The 20440-nt window shown below is 41.7% G+C and overlaps 1 protein-coding gene across 3 annotated transcripts in view; it reads left to right on the forward strand.

The window, feature by feature from the left end:
• mgab (MAX dimerization protein MGA b) overlaps positions 1–20440 on the forward strand; it is a 36977-nt gene that overhangs the window by 5740 nt on the left and 10797 nt on the right. For 2 of the 3 annotated variants that reach the window (XM_079887883.1, XM_079887884.1), the window contains exons 2-13: positions 1–205; positions 489–897; positions 1531–1867; positions 3609–3704; positions 4060–4152; positions 5621–6162; positions 9501–9735; positions 15806–15975; positions 16573–16773; positions 16896–16935; positions 17649–18100; positions 19783–19963. The exon at positions 1–205 is cut by the window's left edge and continues 1025 nt beyond it. In XM_079887883.1, coding sequence (XP_079744009.1) covers positions 1–205; positions 489–897; positions 1531–1867; positions 3609–3704; positions 4060–4152; positions 5621–6162; positions 9501–9735; positions 15806–15975; positions 16573–16773; positions 16896–16935; positions 17649–18100; positions 19783–19963 — 2961 coding nt within the window. The remainder of the gene's footprint in view (positions 206–488; positions 898–1530; positions 1868–3608; positions 3705–4059; positions 4153–5620; positions 6163–9500; positions 9736–15805; positions 15976–16572; positions 16774–16895; positions 16936–17648; positions 18101–19782; positions 19964–20440) is intronic. The other variant, XM_079887885.1, reaches the window with a different exon arrangement.

Below are 20440 nucleotides of genomic sequence, written 5' to 3' on the forward strand. Positions count from 1 at the left end.
TCCCGCTGACGGAGTTCTACACGGTGACCCGCTACCAGAACCCGCGGATGACCCGGATGAAGATCGACTGCAATCCCTTCATGCTGGCGTTCCGAGAGGACGAGTCCAGCGCTCGCCTCATCCAGGATAAACTGGGATTGGCTCCGATCGGCAGGTGTTCGTCTGAGGCTGATCCCAGCGGGAATACCGGAGATCAGCGGCACAGGTGTGTGTGTGTGTGTGTGTTTGTGCGCCAGTGTGTGTGTGTGCCAGTGTGTGTGTGTGTGTGTGCCTGTGTGTGTGTGTGTGTGTGTGTGTGTGTGCCAGTGTGTGTGTGTGTCATTTCACCATATAAATGTTCTATATGAAAAACAAAATGTTGTACTCTTGCAGGGTTAGAACATTTTAATTTCCTTCTCTTGAAGGTGTTGTGTTTATCAGTCTGAGCCACACATTGTCCGTGAGATTGCTTGAATATGACAGTGTTTCCTCTCTTTCCCGTATGACAGCTCAACACATCCCGAATCCGAGTCCGGTGGAGGAGGAGGAATCCTGTCACACATCAGCGATGGTGAACCAGTGGCTCCTGTAGATCCTGATGCTGATCCTGATGATCCTGATCCTGATCCTGGAGTCGTGAGGTCGGGTCCGGCGAGGTCTCGGATCAGGCGAGCGCTGAAGCCCGTGAGCAGCCGCTGGAATCCCGCTCCTCCCGCCAGCGATCCGGCCGGTGTTCCCAGCCGTGTGTGGGGCCGGTCCCGGCGCTTTAGGGGAGCGTGGAAGCCCAAGGCTAAGCGCTGGTCGAATGTGAAGTACAGGTCAGCGGGCCGGGTCAGCAGAGCGGTGGAGCTGGACGTGTGTCTGCAGCCGGACCTGGAGGACGTGGACGGAGTTCTGTTCGTCTCCTTCACTGCCAAGGTATGATGGGCTAAAGGGATAGCTCACCCAAAAGTGAACATTAGCCCATGATTTACTCTCCCTCAAGCCATCCTAGGTGTATATGACATTCTTCTTTGGCTGTCCTGGCTCTTCCCAGCTTTATAATGGCAGTGAATGTCCGCTTCTGTTTTGAAGTCCATAAAAGTGCATCTGTCCATCATAAAAGTGCATCTATCCATCATAAAAGTGCATCTGTCCATCATAAAAGTGCATCTATCCATCATAAAAGTGCATCTGTCCATCATAAAAGTGCATCTATCCATCATAAAAGTGCATCTATCCATCATAAAAGTGAATGTCATTTAATTTCAATAAAAGATGCGATGCTTGATTTGGTTTATATTTGTTTATTGCGCTCGCTTGCGCCCTCTTGTGGACATAGGAGACAATACAGTACTTTTTTCCTCTAACATTAAGTTTTGCTTTTAGAATTCAAATATAATTCTAATTTTGCTAATATTTCAGAAAGAAATTCAAATTTAGCTTTTCAGCCATTTTGACAGCCCCAGTGTGTGTGTTCGTGTAGAGACGTTATTACATTGTGTCTGAGTTATCGAATTATCCACATGAAAGGTTTATTATCCAGTGGATCTGTTACTGTTTATTTCACAGGAGGCGCTTGATGTTCATGTGGGAAACATGAGGAAATCTGTGCACTCGACTCCAGCGTCACACACACTCAACCAGACGGAGAACCTGCACTCGACTCCAGCGTCACACACACTCAACCAGACGGAGAACCTGCACTCGACTCCAGCGTCACACACACTCAACCAGACGGAGAACCTGCACTCGACTCCAGCGTCACACACACTCAACCAGACGGAGAACCTGCCCCCTGATCCCGGTCTAACAGCAGCGGAGCGAATCTCTGAGCAAGAGCTCGAGTTACTGACGCATCTGAAGCAGCTGAAGAACAGACAGATCCTTCATCCTGCGCTGCAACACGGTGAACACACACACACTCACACACACACACACACACACACACACACACACATGGATGTGTCGTGGACGTGTGCAGGAGCAGGTCCTCCATCTGATCTGGATCCGGCTGATTTCAGCAAACCTCGCAATAAACAGAAAGACTAACATCAGCGTAGATGCCGTTCTTCTTATGATGTAACGAGTACATCGGGTGTTATGGGACCAGTTCCCGGTTCCGGCTGACCGGATCTATGCAGCCCAATAATCATTTAACTGATTTGAATTATAGAAGTCTATAATGTGTTATGTGAATGCTAGGTCAAAGAGATGTGTTTTTAGTCTAGCTTTGAACTGACAGAGTGTGTCTGCTTCCCGGACAATGTTAGGAAGGCTGTTCCAGAGTTTTGGTGCTAAATAGGAGAAGGATCTTCCGCCAGCAGTCGATTTAGATATTCTAGGTATTATCAACTGGCCGGAGTTTAGAGATCGCAATAGACGTGAAGGACTATAATGCGTTAAGAGCTCGCTCAAGCACTGCGGAGCTAAACCATTTAGTGCTTTGTAAGTAATCAGCAATATTTTAAAATGTATATGATGTTTAATAGGGAGCCAGTGCAGTGTTGACAGAACCGGGCTAATATGGTCATACTTCCTGGTTCTGGTAAGAACTCGAGCTGCTGCGTTTTGGACCAGCTGTAGTTTGTTTATTAAGCGTGCAGGGCAACCACCCAGTAGAGCATTACAGTAATCTAGCCTTGAGCTCATGAACGCATGAACTAACTGTTCCGCATTTGTCAATGAGAGCATATGACGTAATTTAGATATATTTTTAAGATGGAAAAATGCAGTTTTACAGATACTAGACACGTGACTTTCAAAAGAAAGATTGGTATCAAAGAGCACACACACACACACACACACACCCAGGTTCCTAACCGACGACGAAGACTTTAGAGCAGCCATCAAGTGTTAGACAGTATTCTAGATTATTACGTGAGGAAGTTTTTTGTCCAATAATTAGAATCTCTGTTTTTTCAGAATTAAGTAGTAGGAAATTACTAGTCATCCAAATTTTTATATCATTTATGCAATCCCTAATTATGTGAATTGGTAAGATTCATAGGGACACGCAGAAATATATCAGCATAACAGTGAAAACTAATGCCATGCTTCCTAATGATATCTCCTAATGGTAGCATGAACAGAGTGAACAGCAGTGGTCCTAGTACTGAGCCTTGTGGTACGCCATACTGAACTTGTGATCGATGAGACATCACACTCTCACACACACACACACACACACACACACTCTCACTCACTCACTCGCACACTCAGACACACACTCACTCTCACTCACTCACTGACACATACACACACAAACACACACTCACTTACTCACACACACACATAATTGTGTATTTATAAAGTTAACATGACTTCTTTGAGTGTAATTTAAGTGTTTTTCTACAACTCAGTTATGTGTCTCTTTCAGTATTACAGTAATGTAGTATAAACTGAGTCTCTGTAGAGATGAGAGATTATTGTCCTGTTATTTACTGTTCCTGATATAAATAAAACGAGTCGATATCGGGTTGAATCGGAATCGCGCTGATTAAACGCCACTGTTTCGGACGATGGTTTTGTCCATCAAAACTATTTTCGATGGCCGGAACGTCCGTGTTAAACTGAGCTCGGCGGTAAATGAGGAGTTTTCGAACAGTGGTTGTGTTGCTCTTGTTCACCAGTGTTTGATGTGTCCGCAGTCGGGCTGAAGCTGAGTGTCCTGGATCCGGGTTCTCCCATAGACCTGCAGTATCTCGGTGTTCGACTACCTCCGCCTGTTCTCACACCATCCTCCCGTGAGTAATGCTCTCGCTTTATTTATGCAGATTTAATTCTAGAAATTGTATTAAGGGCCGTTCACACCAAGACCGATAACTATATTTGCGTCCACTCCAACGAACGATAACGGTCTGTTTGTTCTAAGCTGGCGCTGCGGTTTCAGAGTGTGTATGACGTCACTGAACATGTTTCTGCTGCTCCTGTTGCACTTGCAGGCTTTAACCAGCAGGTGTCCTCAGCTAATATTGTTAATAATGTTCTTTAATATTGAGAACGATTTTTAGAACTATATCTTTATCGTTATCTTTACAGTTATCGTCCGTGAACGGGCCTTTTTTGATTATGTACCCATCTGTTGGTGTGTGTGTGCAGCTGCTGGGTTCGTGTCTCGGACCGGGAAGACGAGCGATGTGACGCGGATCAAGGGCTGGATGGAGAAGTTCAGCTCAAAGACTGCAGCTGACAGTACGCTCATAAACATAAACAATAACAGATCCTTCATAATAATAATCAGCCGGACTGAGTGGCAGAAGAGCTGCTGAGGGACGGGATCTAACAGGGAAACTGCCAACACACCAGTAAAACAAGCGGTTATCAGTGTAAACTAAAGCTTGGACTCGATGTAGTGCTCCTTACAACTCACCGAAGATCCAGTGATCATGGATACTGACAGCAGGAATCCTGTTTCATAAAGCAAATTTGCCTGAGAACGGTTTATATAAACACAATATAGGTCTAAACCCATGTGATCACTCATATCAATGTTATATATATCATCATATCGTGTTTATTTAAAACATCCAATTATGCAGAATATACGATGGTAAATATTTAATTGATGAGTCAATACAATAACAATTCAAAAATACAGTCAAACCAAAATTTATTCAGACACCAGATATAGTGTGTGATCAGGATACTATAGTTCATTAATGTAAGTGAGGAGAGCAGAATAAAGTAAACTGTGACATATTACACCCTAATATTCTTCATCCAGTGACTACCAGTGACATTTATAAACATTTAGGACCAAAAATGATTGGGACACTTTGAGCTGATCATGTTTTGCTGAAGTGTGTTTTCTTTAATTGCTAATGCTCTTTTTACACACAGACTTAGGGCTGCACGATTTGGGGAAAATGTCATATTGCGATAATTGAGGATAATATTGCGATTGCGATATGCGATATAATAAACAAATGGTCAACTTGCTTGGTTCTCAAGGAAAATAAATGCACACACAGATTAGTGATAATCTGCCTAAAGAAAAAAGTTCTTTAGTCAAGAGCAGTGAGAGTTTTTCTCTGTTCCCTTTGTTCTTTGATTAACTTTAGCGACAGATATAATTAGTGGCTAGTGTGTACTGTCCCTTTAAGAGCAGCCGCTGCTGACAGAGACGGATCTCACACGCGCCTCATTCTTTCACGAGTCTCTTATTATGAATGTGAAGAGTTGTGAGCCACAACTCTTCACATTCATAATAAGACTACTCTTATGTTATGAAGATACTCGACAAAATGTGTGTTCGTTCTACTGCGAAAGAGAACTTGATACTGGCGCGCTGTCCCTGCAATACTGGCGCGCGTCTATCTGTGGGTCGTGTGTGTGTGTGTGTGTCAGGAGGACATTCACTGACAGCGCGTTCTTTTTTTGTCTTGTCGCGCATGAATGGTTTAAAAGCATTTGCATGAATAAGAGCGGGATCATGTAACACTAGCCAAAGGATGCCAAAAATTAACAGATGCTGCGTTAATTGCGTTAACAGCGCAAATTTATTTATTTAATATAAAATCGCAGCATTTTGCGTCATATAATTGCGTAGGCTTGACATCGCGATACGATTAATCGTGCAGCACTACACAGACTGAACAACATGAAGCATTTTGATCCCCTTTTTTAGCCGTCACTTTATCATTTCATATTTTTGTTTCAGGCAACCGCTCCGCCTTCTCCTCGGACATGCTGGATGAGTATCTCGCGAGTGAAGGCCAGCGCATCAGTGATCGCGCGGCTGTGTTCTCCGCTAGCTCTCCGGCGCCGGTGGCCTATCAGCTGCCCGTCAGAAGCCAAAGCTACGTGCGAACGCTAGCCAGTGTCCTTCAGACGCGGCGTGTGTTTCCATACACACCTCCAGCACACGGTGTTCGCTGGTCCTCCAGGAGCAGCTCTCAGCGCTCGCTTCAGGACCATCATCAGGACCATCATCAGGACCATCATCAGGACCATCATCAGGACCATCATCAGGACCATGATCCTCCAGTGTCCCGCCCGACGCTCGGGAAAAAGCGCTCCAGGCGCGGGAGAAAGCGCCGTCGGCTCCAGCTCAGGTTTAACAGAGACGCTGACTACGGATCGGCTAATGGTCACACGCAGCTCTTGGAACACGAAGAACACGCCGTGGTTCATGGGAAGGATCCCGCGTGCATCACTAGCGAGAGAGCGAGCTTCGCCTTGAGTTCACTGCTAACCCCAGAGGTATGAGCCATCAGAAACACCATGTATTTATATATAGGGTGCAACGGTTCAAATAGATGGAAACTTCTGGAATCTGCAATACAGTATTTTTCACAAATAAAGTAATTGTTTAAAATATATGAATATGTGAATAAAAAGGAAGTAAGCACTGTAACAGGGCACTCAGTAATCTGGGAATTTTGTGCGGCGATATAAAGCCGATAGTTGAATGTGAGTGAGCGCTGTGTGATCAGACGCTGCCCTTCTCTTCTGGTGTTCCCAGCGCCGCCCGTCAGAATAAAAGTCCCGCTTCCAACACATCGGCCAATCAGAAAAACTTTTCGGCCAATGCCGATATTTTAAAAATGCCAAATGTTGTTTAACATTAGAAACACAGACAGTGGCGGATTTAGCAAATTGGGGGCCCAAGGCGAAAGTATGTATGGGGGCCCCCCCATCCGATTTTTAAAAGATAACGAAAAAAAAATACAGACTGAATGATGGATAGCCAGGTAAAGCTAATCTACGGGGAAGTAAAGGTTGAAGAGGAGAAAAAAACAACTTTCCCTTTAAACCCTGCATACATTTCTTTACTCCAAAATGAAGATGGAAAGCAGGGAACACACAAAGTGTAGCACTACACAAACTAATAGTCACGATGGAACCCAACAGAGAATAAGGTTTCAGATAACACCTGAAAAATCTTGCATCACAATAAGTGTATTGTGATTGTCAAAACATTTAGTAACTAAACAGAAACATGTTACATGTTTACATGGTACAATTTCTGGTAAGCTACGGTTTTTTATTATTGCTTGACAAATTTCACGATTTCAATTCAATTCTTGTGATTTGATTCAATATTGACTCATTTGGATAAATATTAGGTACACAAGATAGGGTTAATTTTTCTCAAGAAAAAAAAAACAGCTTTCCTGAGGTAAATTTTATGTGACACAATTGTTCTCCAGCTGTTTTATTGACCCTTTCCGCTAGAGATGCACCGATTACAATTTTCTGGGCCGATTCCGATTTCCGATTTTTCATTAAGTTTGACCTGCCGATACCGATATTAGCCGATTCCGATTTCATTTTTTCTAACCACTTTACAGCACACACAAATATTTATTTTATATCTTTTCTGTAATAGAACATTTTACAATTTGCATAGTACATATTTTTTTTAACAGATAAACACGATAAAATAGAACTATATAAATTACTCCAGGTGTGGGTAATTCAAACATCTAAAGTGCAGTGTTATGGAAGAACCATTTCCTTTTCACATTCAATATCCAATAATTTTTTTTATATGTATTTATCAAACTAAACGTCTGTATGAAAACAGGGAATGGCAATAAAATAATATATAAATAAAAAATAAATAGCCTTGCAGTATAAAGATATTTCTCAAAGCACTCACACACAGGCCTATTGCAATCACTTGTACAAACTGAATAATAAAACAAGTTTAAATGGGTACATTTTCTATAAATATTAGTCTTCGTTTTCTTTTCTGACATAGTCTATTCCAGTTCTGGTTAAAACACGCAAATTCTGTGCATTTTGGGCGCTTTTTTGTGAAATCCTATTTAGGCTATTTTGTCCATCAAAAGTGTGCTTTCCCTTTAATTGAGCGTGAGCAGTGCAGCAAATAGACTCGGCGCCGAAACACGCGCTTCACTGCTCGCGACGCTCCTGCTTGACGCTCACGCGCTGCTCCCGCTCCCGTTGTGAAAGCACTCATCGATTAACATGCACGCTGAAAAAAAATACGCACTTGCGGTCTGAACGGACGTAATTCACGAGGTTTCCTACATGTGTGTTCCGTGTGCACGTGTGATGCTGATGTTGAGCGATGTTAATAATCATGCGGCGCCCGAGTGCATTTGACCGGCATAAAATCGGCATTTGTCAGACTGACCGGCCGGTCGCCGGTCACGGCCGATCACGTGAAAATCGGCCAATTCCGGTCACCAGCCGATCAATCGGTGCATCCCTACTTTCCGCTGTTGAAAAACACTGATTGATCGGTATTATGTATGAGGAATATACATTTTGGTAAGTTGTACTGTATCTTTCAATAGTCATTCGTGTTTATTCACTATTAGCTAGTTACGTTAGAGATGATCAGTTCACGTGCGCTAGGGATCTTTCACGTCACATTTACAAGCGCCAAAACAGTATTTATAGTAAGTAATTGAGAGGGGGGTAAGAGGGGCGAACTGGGGAGAGGTGATGTTGCATTTGGCTCTAAGCAAATCCACCTATATCCATGTGAGTGTGTTAACGTTATCCTCACCTAGCGCCACTTCACAGCTAGCAGCTGCTGCTGTAGCGGCATGTTCAACACTTTGGACGTTGTTGTTCCTGTCTGAATCCCCAACAGTAGCTGTAAAAAAGTTTGTCATCTTTGGCAGCGTTGACAAATACTTATCAACGTCTTTTTTCTTTTATTTGAGCCGCTTGGGTAACTTGGTTTCATTTTCTCGTTTAGACTCATCTTGCTTCGTCTCTGTTTTTGTGTACTTCCCAGTCCTCCTGTCACTGCGTGTTTATCTTTCGCGCCGCGCACAGTTATGGACTAGTCCATCTCATTGTGAAAGTCGGGGGTGTGTAGAAACGGATAACCATGAACTGGACATTTTAACTACTACTTTTCAACGTATTTCTTAAGAATATTAATACAATTTACTATTCTTTTGAAGCGTTCATGATGATAAGGGGCTTTTTTTTCTTTTCTTTTTTCTTTTTTTGAGGTTGGTTGGGGCCCCCCCTACTACGGGGGCCCCAAGCAGCCGCCTACCTATGCCTCTATGTTAAGACCGCCACTGAACACAGACAGCAGGAACGTTAGGAATATTAGGCTGCTGTCACTTTAAGAGCGAACGCACAGATCCAGTACTCTGATACACACGCCTCGACTGTTGCTTTCACTTAAAGCCGCTGGACACTGTACGATTTATAATAGTCCTTTACGATTGTTGCGTGTCAGACTGTACGAACATGATCATCGCTGTAATGTCACTGTGAGTTGTCATTAATGCCAGACTGTACGACAGTCAAGACACGTTAAAAACGGATACACACTAGAAAACTTGTCCAGAGTTTTACATCATCAATCAGTGACTCGTTCGTTCACCGTGAGTTGCGTTACGGATCAGAGGAATTTTTTATGATTTTGCAAAAAAAAAAAAAAAAAAATTTCCACAGAGAACCGCTACACCTGCAGTGTATATACTTGAATATATACATGGTCAGAATATATATAATAATTTCAATGTTATAATTTCCTGTAAACACTGATAACTTCAGTCGATTGCTCATTTGTTGTGTCATATTTTCGTTCCTCTGCACAGCCAGCGGTGGAGACGACGCAGCTCAGCGCGCGGGAGGCTAACGGCGAGTCTTGCGCTCAGCTCTTCTGCCGGCTGGGGTGTGTGTGTGAGAGTCTGAACAGAGAGATCCGCGGGTCCACACACTGCAGACGCGTGCAGTGCATGTTCAGCTGCGGCTGCTTCAAACACAAGATCCTCCTGATCCGCCGGCAGGAGCCCATGCTAACGCACTGCGCTAGCGGCCTCATGGCCTTCCGTGAGTCTCACGTTCTCATAACTGTCTACATGCACCGCTTCTGTTTCAGTCGGACTGAGTTCATTCCCATTGATGAATCTGAATGTAGTTTTACATGAACGCTAAACATGTGATCGGGGTGATGTGTGTGTTTATATGTCACAAGCTTCAAATCAGAATATATTTTTGACATGCGCTCACTTCACGAATATACAGAGTTTCCCACTGTTTGTGCATAACAACTATTCTCCTACAGTTCTTTATTTGTTTTAAACAGCAGACTTAATATTTATCCATTTCTGGTCATAATTTGGAGATAATGAGCGTATGAGCCGTTGTGCCGCTGCTAATATTGATCACACAGTAAAAATGCCCAAAGCCAGTCGTGTGTGGATGAGAGTCTGAAGCAGCGCTGGAGGACCGTCGTCCTGCTCCACTCCACACACGCAGAAGAGGAGGATTATAGGAGGACGAGACACTCGTTTATACCACACTTTATTCAGCCGGAGAACAGCTCGTTCAGCGCGTCACGTCATTACGCTACTTCTACGTCATTACACTATTTCTACGTCATTACGCTATTTCTACATCATTACGCTATTTCAACGTCATTACGCTATTTCTACGTCATTACGCTATTTCTACATCATTACGTTATTTCTACATCATTACGCTATTTCTACGTCATTACACTATTTCTACGTCATTACACTATTTCTACGTCATTACGCTATTTCTACATCATTACGCTATTTCAACGTCATTACGCTATTTCTACGTCATTACGCTATTTCTACGTCATTACAATATTGCTACGTCATTACGCTATTTCTACGTCATTACGCTATTTCTACGTCATTACACTATTTCTACGTCATTACGCTATTTCTACGTCATTGCGCTATTTCTGTGTCATTACGCTATTTCTGAGTCATTACACTATTTCTACGTCATTACACTATTTCTACGTCATTACGCTATTTCTACGTCATTACGCTATTTCTACGTCATTACACTATTTCTACATCATTACGCTATTTCTACGTCATTGCGCTATTTCTACGTCATTCCGCTATTTCAACGTCATTACGCTATTTCTACGTCATTACGCTATTTCTACGTCATGCTATTTCTACATCATTACGCTATTTCTACGTCATTACGCTATTTCTACATTATTACGCTATTTCTACGTCATTACGCTATTTCTACGTCATGCTATTTCTACATCATTACGCTATTTCTACGTCATTACGCTATTTCTACATTATTACGCTATTTCTACGTCATTACGCTATTTCTACGTCATGCTATTTCTACGTCATTACGCTATTTCTACGTCATTGCGCTATTTCTGCATCATTACGCTATTTCTGAGTCATTACACTATTTCTACGTCATTACACTATTTCTACATCATTACGCTATTTCTACGTCATTACGCTATTTCTACATTATTACGCTATTTCTACGTCATTACGCTATTTCTACGTCATGCTATTTCTACATCATTACGCTATTTCTGCATCATTACGCTATTTCTGCATCATTACGCTATTTCTGAGTCATTACGCTATTTCTACGTCATTACACTATTTCTACATCATTACGCTATTTCTACGTCATTACGCTATTTCTACGTCATTACACTATTTCTACATCATTACGCTATTTCTACGTCATTCCGCTATTTCAACGTCATTACGCTATTTCTACGTCATTACGCTATTTCTACATCATTACGCTATTTCTACGTCATTACGCTATTTCTACATCATTACGCTATTTCTACATCATTACATCATTACGCTATTTCTGCGTCATTACGCTTTTTCTACGTCATTACGCTATTTCTACATCATTACACTATTTCTACATCATTACGCTATTTCTACGTCATTACGCTATTTCTACATTATTACGCTATTTCTACGTCATTACGCTATTTCTACGTCATTACGCTATTTCTACATTATTACGCTATTTCTACGTCATTACGCTATTTCTACGTCATGCTATTTCTACGTCATTACGCTATTTCTACGTCATTGCGCTATTTCTGCATCATTACGCTATTTCTGAGTCATTACACTATTTCTACGTCATTACACTATTTCTACATCATTACGCTATTTCTACGTCATTACGCTATTTCTACGTCATTACACTATTTCTACATCATTACGCTATTTCTACGTCATTCCGCTATTTCAACGTCATTACGCTATTTCTACGTCATTACGCTATTTCTACATCATGCTATTTCTACATCATTACGCTATTTCTACGTCATTACGCTATTTCTACATCATTACGCTATTTCTACATCATTACATCATTACGCTATTTCTGCGTCATTACGCTATTTCTACGTCATTACGCTATTTCTACATCATTACACTATTTATACGTCATTACGCTATTTCTACGTCATTACGCTATTTCTACCTTATTACGCTATTTCTACGTCATTACGCTATTTCAACGTCATTACGCTATTTCTACGTCATTACGCTATTTCAACGTCATTACGCTATTTCTACGTCATTATGCTATTTCTACGTCATTGCGCTATTTCTACGTCATTACTCTATTTCTACGTCATTACGCTATTTCTACGTCATTACGCTATTTCTGCGTCATTACGCTATTTCTACGTCATTACGCTATTTCTACGTCATTACGCTATTTCTACGTCATTGCGCTATTTCTACGTCATTACGCTATTTCTACATCATTACGCTATTTCTACGTCATTGCGCTATTTCTGCGTCATTACGCTATTTCTATGTCATTACTCTATTTCTACATCATTACGCTATTTCTACATCATTACGCTATTTCTACGCCATTACGCTATTTCTACATTATTACGCTATTTCTACGTCATTATGCTATTTCTACGTCATTACGCTATTTCTACATCATTATGCTATTTCTATGTCATTGTGCTATTTCTACGTCATTACTCTATTTCTACGTCATTACGCTATTTCTACGTCATTACTCTATTTCTACGTCATTACGCTATTTCTGCGTCATTACGCTATTTCTACGTCATTACGCTATTTCTACGTCATTACGCTATTTCTACGTCATTGCGCTATTTCTACGTCATTACGCTATTTCTACATCATTACGCTATTTCTACGTCATTGCGCTATTTCTGCGTCATTACGCTATTTCAACGTCATTACTCTATTTCTACGTCATTACGCTATTTCTACATCATTACGCTATTTCTACGCCATTACGCTATTTCTACGTCATTACGCTATTTCAACGTCATTACTCTATTTCTACCTTATTACGCTACGTCATTACGCTATTTCTACGTCATTACGCTATTTCTATGTCATTGCGCTATTTCTACGTCATTACTCTATTTCTACGTCATTACGCTATTTCTACGTCATTACTCTATTTCTACGTCATTACTCTATTTCTACGTCATTACGCTATTTCAACGTCATTACGATATTTCAACGTCATTACGATATTTCTACGTCATTACGCTATTTCAACGTCATTACGCTATTTCTACGTTCTACGTCATTACTAGGGGTGCAACGGATCAAAAAACTCACGGTTCGGATCGTTTCTCGGATCAGAGTCACGGATCGGATCATTTTTCGGATCGGCAAAAAAACCTTTTTTTTGTTTTGTTTATTAACACTTTTAAATTATTAAATTAAAATATATAAAAACAACTTAAAGTGCAACATAAAAAAGGCATATGTCCTTCCTTTAAACATGGACCAATGCTTGATGTGTTTCCACTGTCATATAGGGCTGTCAAAATTGCTCAAAATTGACGTTCGAATATTCCCTCTAAAAAAACACATATATTCGAACTATTCGAACATCTGGTTGCGCATTTTGTCAATGACGCGCATTATGTCAATAACAGGACACATTAATACAAAGAGACATAACTACTTGTATAGGTAGTTTATTTAAGTTTAAACATATTTGACAACGTATTACCTACACAAAAACAAGTAAATCAACTAATGGCCAAGACCGCAGACCTCACTCTCGCTCACTCACTCGCACTCGCAGGCACTCTTTCTCTCTCTCGCCCGCCCTCACCCTCGTGCTGCGTTCACACACCAAACGCGAATAGAGCGTCTGGCGCGAGTGATTTCAAATGTTAAGTCAATGTAAATACGCGTTTACTCGCGTCTGGAGGTCTTGCGGCGCGAATGAGGTGTCACGCTCGCTGCGGTTCATAACGGTTTAAATGAACAACAAATATAAGCAAATGTTGAGTGCTTTTTTTCCCCCATAAATCAATCCGCGGATCACGTGTGTGCCGAACCGAAGATATTGATCCGAACGGATCACGGATCAATGATGATCCGTTGCACCACTAGTCATTACGCTATTTCTACGTCATTGTGCTATTTCTACGTCATTACGCTATTTCTACGTTATTACGCTATTTCAACGTCATTACTCTATTTCTACCTTATTACGCTACGTCATTACGCTATTTCTACGTCATTACGCTATTTCTACGTCATTACGCTATTTCAACGTCATTACGCTATTTCTACGTTCTACGTCATTACGCTATTTCTACGTCATTGTGCTATTTCTACGTCATTACGCTATTTCTACGTCATTACGCTATTTCAACGTCATTACTCTATTTCTACCTTATTACGCTACGTCATTACGCTATTTCTACGTCATTACGCTATTTCTATGTCATTACGCTATTTCTACGTCATTACTCTATTTCTATGTCATTACGCTATTTCTACGTCATTACGCTATTTCTACGTCATTATTTCTGTCATTACGCTATTTCTACGTCATTACTCTATTTCTACGTCATTACGATATTTCTATGTCATTACGCTATTTCTACGTCATTACGATATTTCAACGTCATTACGATATTTCTACGTCATTACGATATTTCAACGTCATTACTCTATTTCTACGTCATTACGTTATTTCTACGTCATTACGCTATTTCTACGTCATTACTCTATTTCTACATCATTACGCTATTTCTACGCCATTACGCTATTTCTACGTCATTACGTTATTTCTACGTTCTACGCCATTACGCTATTTCTATGTCATTACGCTATTTCTACGTCATTACGCTATTTCTACGTCATTACTCTATTTCTACGCCATTACGCTATTTCTACGTCATTACGTTATTTCTACGTTCTACGCCATTACGCTATTTTTACGTCATTACGTTATTTCTACGTTCTACGTCATTACTCTATTTCTACGTCATTACGCTATTTCTACGTCATTACTCTATTTCTACATCATTACGCTATTTCTACGCCATTACGCTATTTCTACGTCATTACGTTATTTCTACGTTCTACGCCATTACGCTATTTCTATGTCATTACGCTATTTCTACGTCATTACGCTATTTCTACGTCATTACTCTATTTCTACGCCATTACGCTATTTCTACGTCATTACGTTATTTCTACGTTCTACGCCATTACGCTATTTTTACGTCATTACGTTATTTCTACGTTCTACGTCATTACTCTATTTCTACGTCATTACGCTATTTCTACGTCATTACGCTATTTCTACGTCATTACTCTATTTCTACATCATTACGCTATTTCTACGCCATTACGCTATTTCTACGTCATTACGTTATTTCTACGTTCTACGCCATTACGCTATTTCTACGTCATTACGCTATTTCTACGTCATTACGCTATTTCTACGTCATTACGTTATTTCTACGTTCTACGCCATTACGCTATTTTTACGGCATTACGTTATTTCTACGTTCTATGCCATTACGCTATTTCTACGTCATTACGCTATTTCTACGTCATTACGCTATTTCTGCGTCATTACGCTATTTCTACGTCATTACGCTATTTCTACGTTCTACGCCATTACGCTATTTCTACGTCATTACGCTATTTCTACGTTCTACGCCATTACGCTATTTTTACGTCATTACGTTATTTCTACGTTCTACGCCATTACGCTATTTCTACGTCATTACGCTATTTCTTCGTCATTACGCTATTTCTACGTTAGCCAGTGTTGTTTATGAATCTGAGCTCATGACTTTTGTTCACAGCCGTTGACCCCGGATCAGGCACCCGACCCGCTCCAGCTCTCCCGGTGACCCGCTTGTGGAGGAGGAGTGTGTGTGAGGACGATCCTGAGCCACTCTTCACTCCCAGACCAGTTGGAGCAGCAACACGAGCGCTGCGCTCACACACACACACACACCGGCCCAGAGCTCAGGTGTGCAGAGCATCACTCACTCACTCACTCACTCACACACACACTCACTCACTCACTCACACACACACTCACTCACTCTCACTCTCACACACACACTCACTCACTCTCACTCTCACACACACACACTCACTCTCACACACACACTCACTCTCACTCTCACACACACACACTCACTCTCACACACACTCACTCACACACACACTCACTCTCACACACACTCACTCACACACACTCACTCACTCTCACTCACTAACACACACACACACACACACACACACACACACACTCACACTCACTCACACACATACACACACACACTCTCTCTCTCTCACTCACTCACACACACACACACACACACACACACACACACACTCACTCTCTCTCTCTCTCTCACAGTCACTCACTCACTCTCTCACACACACACACACACACACACACACACACACACACACACACACACACACACTCTCTCTCTCTCTCTCACTCACACACACTCACAGTGTGTATGTCAGAGAAATCAGAATTTTTATTTGTCATTATACAAAAGAGTACAACGAAATTATATGCAATCCTCAATGTACAAAAATGTGTATCCAGTCCCGGTCACAGTCCCAGTCTCAGGCACAGGAGAAGAAGGAGAGGGAGAAGGAGAAGGAGAAGGAGAAGGAGAAGGAGAAGGAGAAGGATCCGGTGTACCTGTATCTGGAGAGCATGATGACCTGTGCTCGTGTCAGAGAGTATAACAGCAACCCTCCACTGCAGGTGCACTTACTGCCGGCCCGGAGACCTGAGGAAGCGGTACTGCACACACACACACACACACACACACACACACACACACACACACACACACACACACACACACTGATATTCTCATCATTATCTGTTCATGACTGTGTCTTCTCTCCCACTGACTGCAGATGAATGGCGTGTCTCAGATGCTGCCGTCTCAGACTCCAGGTCAGTCACGCTTTTACATATTCTCCATTGTTGCGGCTCCTCTCTTCCCAGTCTGTCAGGAACGCTCTGTTTACTTCCTGTCTCTATGAAGCCCCTCCTTCTGAAAAGCACACTGTGCTCTGATTGGTCGGCTGGAGCAGTGTGTTGTGATTGGTCGAGCGCTTCGAGTGTGTTTGGGAAATGTCCCGCCCCTTTCCATAACCATCAGTTTAACACACTACTAACTAACTCGACCAGGCCCCGCCCCTTTATTCTGCGCATGAATTATTATAATGAGGAATATTGTGACGTGTTCGTTCCCGGAAGGAACTCAAGACTACAATGGAGGCGTTGATATTTGAGAAATGTATATTTGCATTTCATCAGAATAATTGCACTTTAATATAAAAGTACAAATCTAGAGAAGAACTCATGCATGGTTTATTTGACCTAAACTAGTTTCCTGATTTTCCTGTAATTCAAAAATAGAGAGTTTTAATGCTTTTATTTTTTAAATACATTTTAGTCTCGTCTTTTTTCATCAACGATATCACGTGTTGATACAGTCACAGTTATCGGCTAATGACGCTGGTGTCGTCTCGTTATCGTCTCGTCTTAGTCATGGAAGAAGAGGTGTAATATGATAAATATGCAGAAAAGCAGAAGATGTGCTCGACACGTCTGATGTATGTTAAAGCAGAGTTATTTCATATGTTGTGTGTGTGTTGGTGCAGGCGTGACTGCAGGAGGGCCAGAGCCCACTAAAGTGCTGGAGATCATCTCCGGGTGTAACTGGGAGTCACACCGCTCTCTGGTTCTGAAGGAACTGTTCCGCTCCATCAACACCAACCGGCTCGCGTCGCTTCACTCGATCGACGTCTACAGCGTGGAGCTGCTCTCTGAACACCTCCGAGCGGACGAGACCGGCTCCACGCTGACGTACAAGGTCTGCGTGTCCCTGCCGGAGAAGACCCCCGAGACCCCCGAGCCGAGGCGCGACGGGAAGACACGAGCCGAGTGTGTGAGGAACTCCTCTCAGAGAGTCCACAGACTAAACAAGCGTGTTGATGTCAGTGTGGACGCCAGCGAGACACAGGCTAAGCGCTTCCCTCTTCTGTCGCGCGTCCTTCCCGCTGGGTATCTGCAGGCGGAGAGGAAGACGGCGGTGCGTTCCGGACACATTAAGGTGACGCTTATACAGTTTCAGTCATTAAACATTAAATCATTCTGACCTGGAAATCTTTTTTTGATTTATTTGAGTGTTCATCGGAGGGGTCCAGGACTTCTGTTGCACGTCAACCACGAATACACACAAAAAAATTTAATGGATTTGGGAAGTTTTGTGGTTAAAATAAAACAAATTAACAAATCCTTCCCTCGCTGGTCAATTTGACCCTGTAGGAATGAATGGAATGCGAGGAATGCTTCAGTTCACATAGAAAAACCTAAAAATGCTCAAAATTCAAACTAAAAATGCTAAAACTTTACCAAAAAAGGATTTTATAATGTCTACATGTGTATCTGAATGCACACTGAAGGGAACTGACTTTAGGACCCAGAGGAACAGCTCATTCACTCCATATATTCGGTAGTAATGAACATCGAATATTGGAAGCTTCGGAGAGAGGGGGCTGAACATGTTCTTCTCTCTAATAAAGGCAGGAATCTCTATGTGTCTGTCTGTCCGTTTGCATTATTATTATTTCGAGAACCGTTCATCCAATCGACTTCACACCAGAGTGCAGTGTCGCATTTGGTGCAATATAGATGGACACGCGAGACATTCAGAATTTAAACTTTTAGTAAACTACAGAACAGCACGAGCGGGAAGCGGCGCACCTCACGCGGGCAGGGCTTATATGCTCCGAGAACAGACACTGCACTAGTGATATAAAACGCACACACACACAGGTCTGTTAACTTAAGCAATACTTTTAATATTTTTCTGACTAACAAATTACTGACACAGTAAAGGGTAGATTTAAATAAAAAAAAAAAAATAATTTAAATAAAGAAAAACGAAATTTAAATGAAGAAAAAACGAAATTTAAATAAAGAAAAATGAAATTTAAATAAAGAAAAACGAAATTTAAATAAAGAAAAACGAAATTTAAATAAAGAAAAACGAAATTTAAATAAAGAAAAACTAAATTAAGTTAAATTAAAAACGAGATTAATTTCAATTGATAATAACGGGTAAAAAGGCTAATACATTTTGTTTCTATTATTCTATTTTCCACAATGTCAAAGCAATGCAGCTTAACCCAAAACACAAGCTCAGGCACTTCGGTCCACACACACTCCGCTGTTCTGCGCTCTAGCCAGAGAACACTCCCGTTGCTGGAACACTTAGGCGTCGGTTCTATTTCTAGCATGGACGCGTTTTCAGCATGTCTCACGCAGGCAGTGTGCAAACTCCAACCTGTTAACATGGGAGCCGGTAAAAACGGACACGCCACGCAGCCAGTGTGTCGCCGGCCTTATTCAAGCGCGAATGAGAACCGTTTCGCGGGGGATCCCCCCCCCCCCACAAAAAAAAAAAAACGAATATTCGAATGTCAAATTTTCACATCGAATACCAACCCACCGAACGATTATTCGAATGTTCGGGTCCAGCCCTAATATAGAGATATAAGGCCATCTAGAGTTATGAAATATCATGATATATTATTTATTTGTCAAGTCAAGCCTAACCCACTAGAGGTCTGCAAAGACATTTAAAAAGAAGAAGAAAAAATATCAATATGAGATAAAATAAGCTTTCTGGACGCAAAAAAAATTAAGTATAATTTTATGGCTTCGGGTCATTTTGACCCGCGAGGGAAGTGAACTAGCCTCTGAATGAACATCTCGTCCTTCTGACTTCAGGTGAATGGTAAAGCTTACGCTCAGGCTAAGCTGCTGTTGGGTCGAGTGGGAGCGCTTCATCCAGCCAATCGGCTGGCAGCGTATCTCACCGGCAGGGTAAAACCAGTGCGATCTCTGTCCAAACCAGTTCAGCTCCACGAGACCAGGCGCTCACACTCGAGGGACTCCGGCAAACACACAGGTGAGATCCGGCAGAACCATCAGACGGGTCCAGTTTAACCCGCTGATCTGTATAACAGTATGGCCTGAAGTATACAACTGCACTTTATTTGTACCATTTTGTTTTATTAGTTTATCTATTTACCGTTTTTAGAATTTGAAAGATAATAAAGATATTGTTTGATTAGTGAGATCTCTGATTGTAGTGCTTGAAAAGTCCTGGAATGTCATTGTACAGTGTGTGTACGAACCCTATTGAAGCTTTCAATTAAGATTAAATTAGTGTTCTGGCTTGGCCGAAATGAAGGATTTATTAAGTCAATTAGCTTTATTTCTACAGCGCTTTATATAGTACAGATCGTTTCAAAGCAGCTTCACGGTAATACATGGGCAAATAACAGAATCCGAATATTCCCAGAGGTGTAAAGTCCAGGTTCAGAAAGTAAAAGCCCTCCTCAGTATTTTGTTCCAATCACCTGGATTTGCTAATTAGCAGTTT

This window comes from Squalius cephalus (assembly GCF_949319135.1).
Source record: "Squalius cephalus genome assembly, chromosome: 12".
Taxonomy (NCBI): domain Eukaryota; kingdom Metazoa; phylum Chordata; class Actinopteri; order Cypriniformes; family Leuciscidae; genus Squalius; species Squalius cephalus.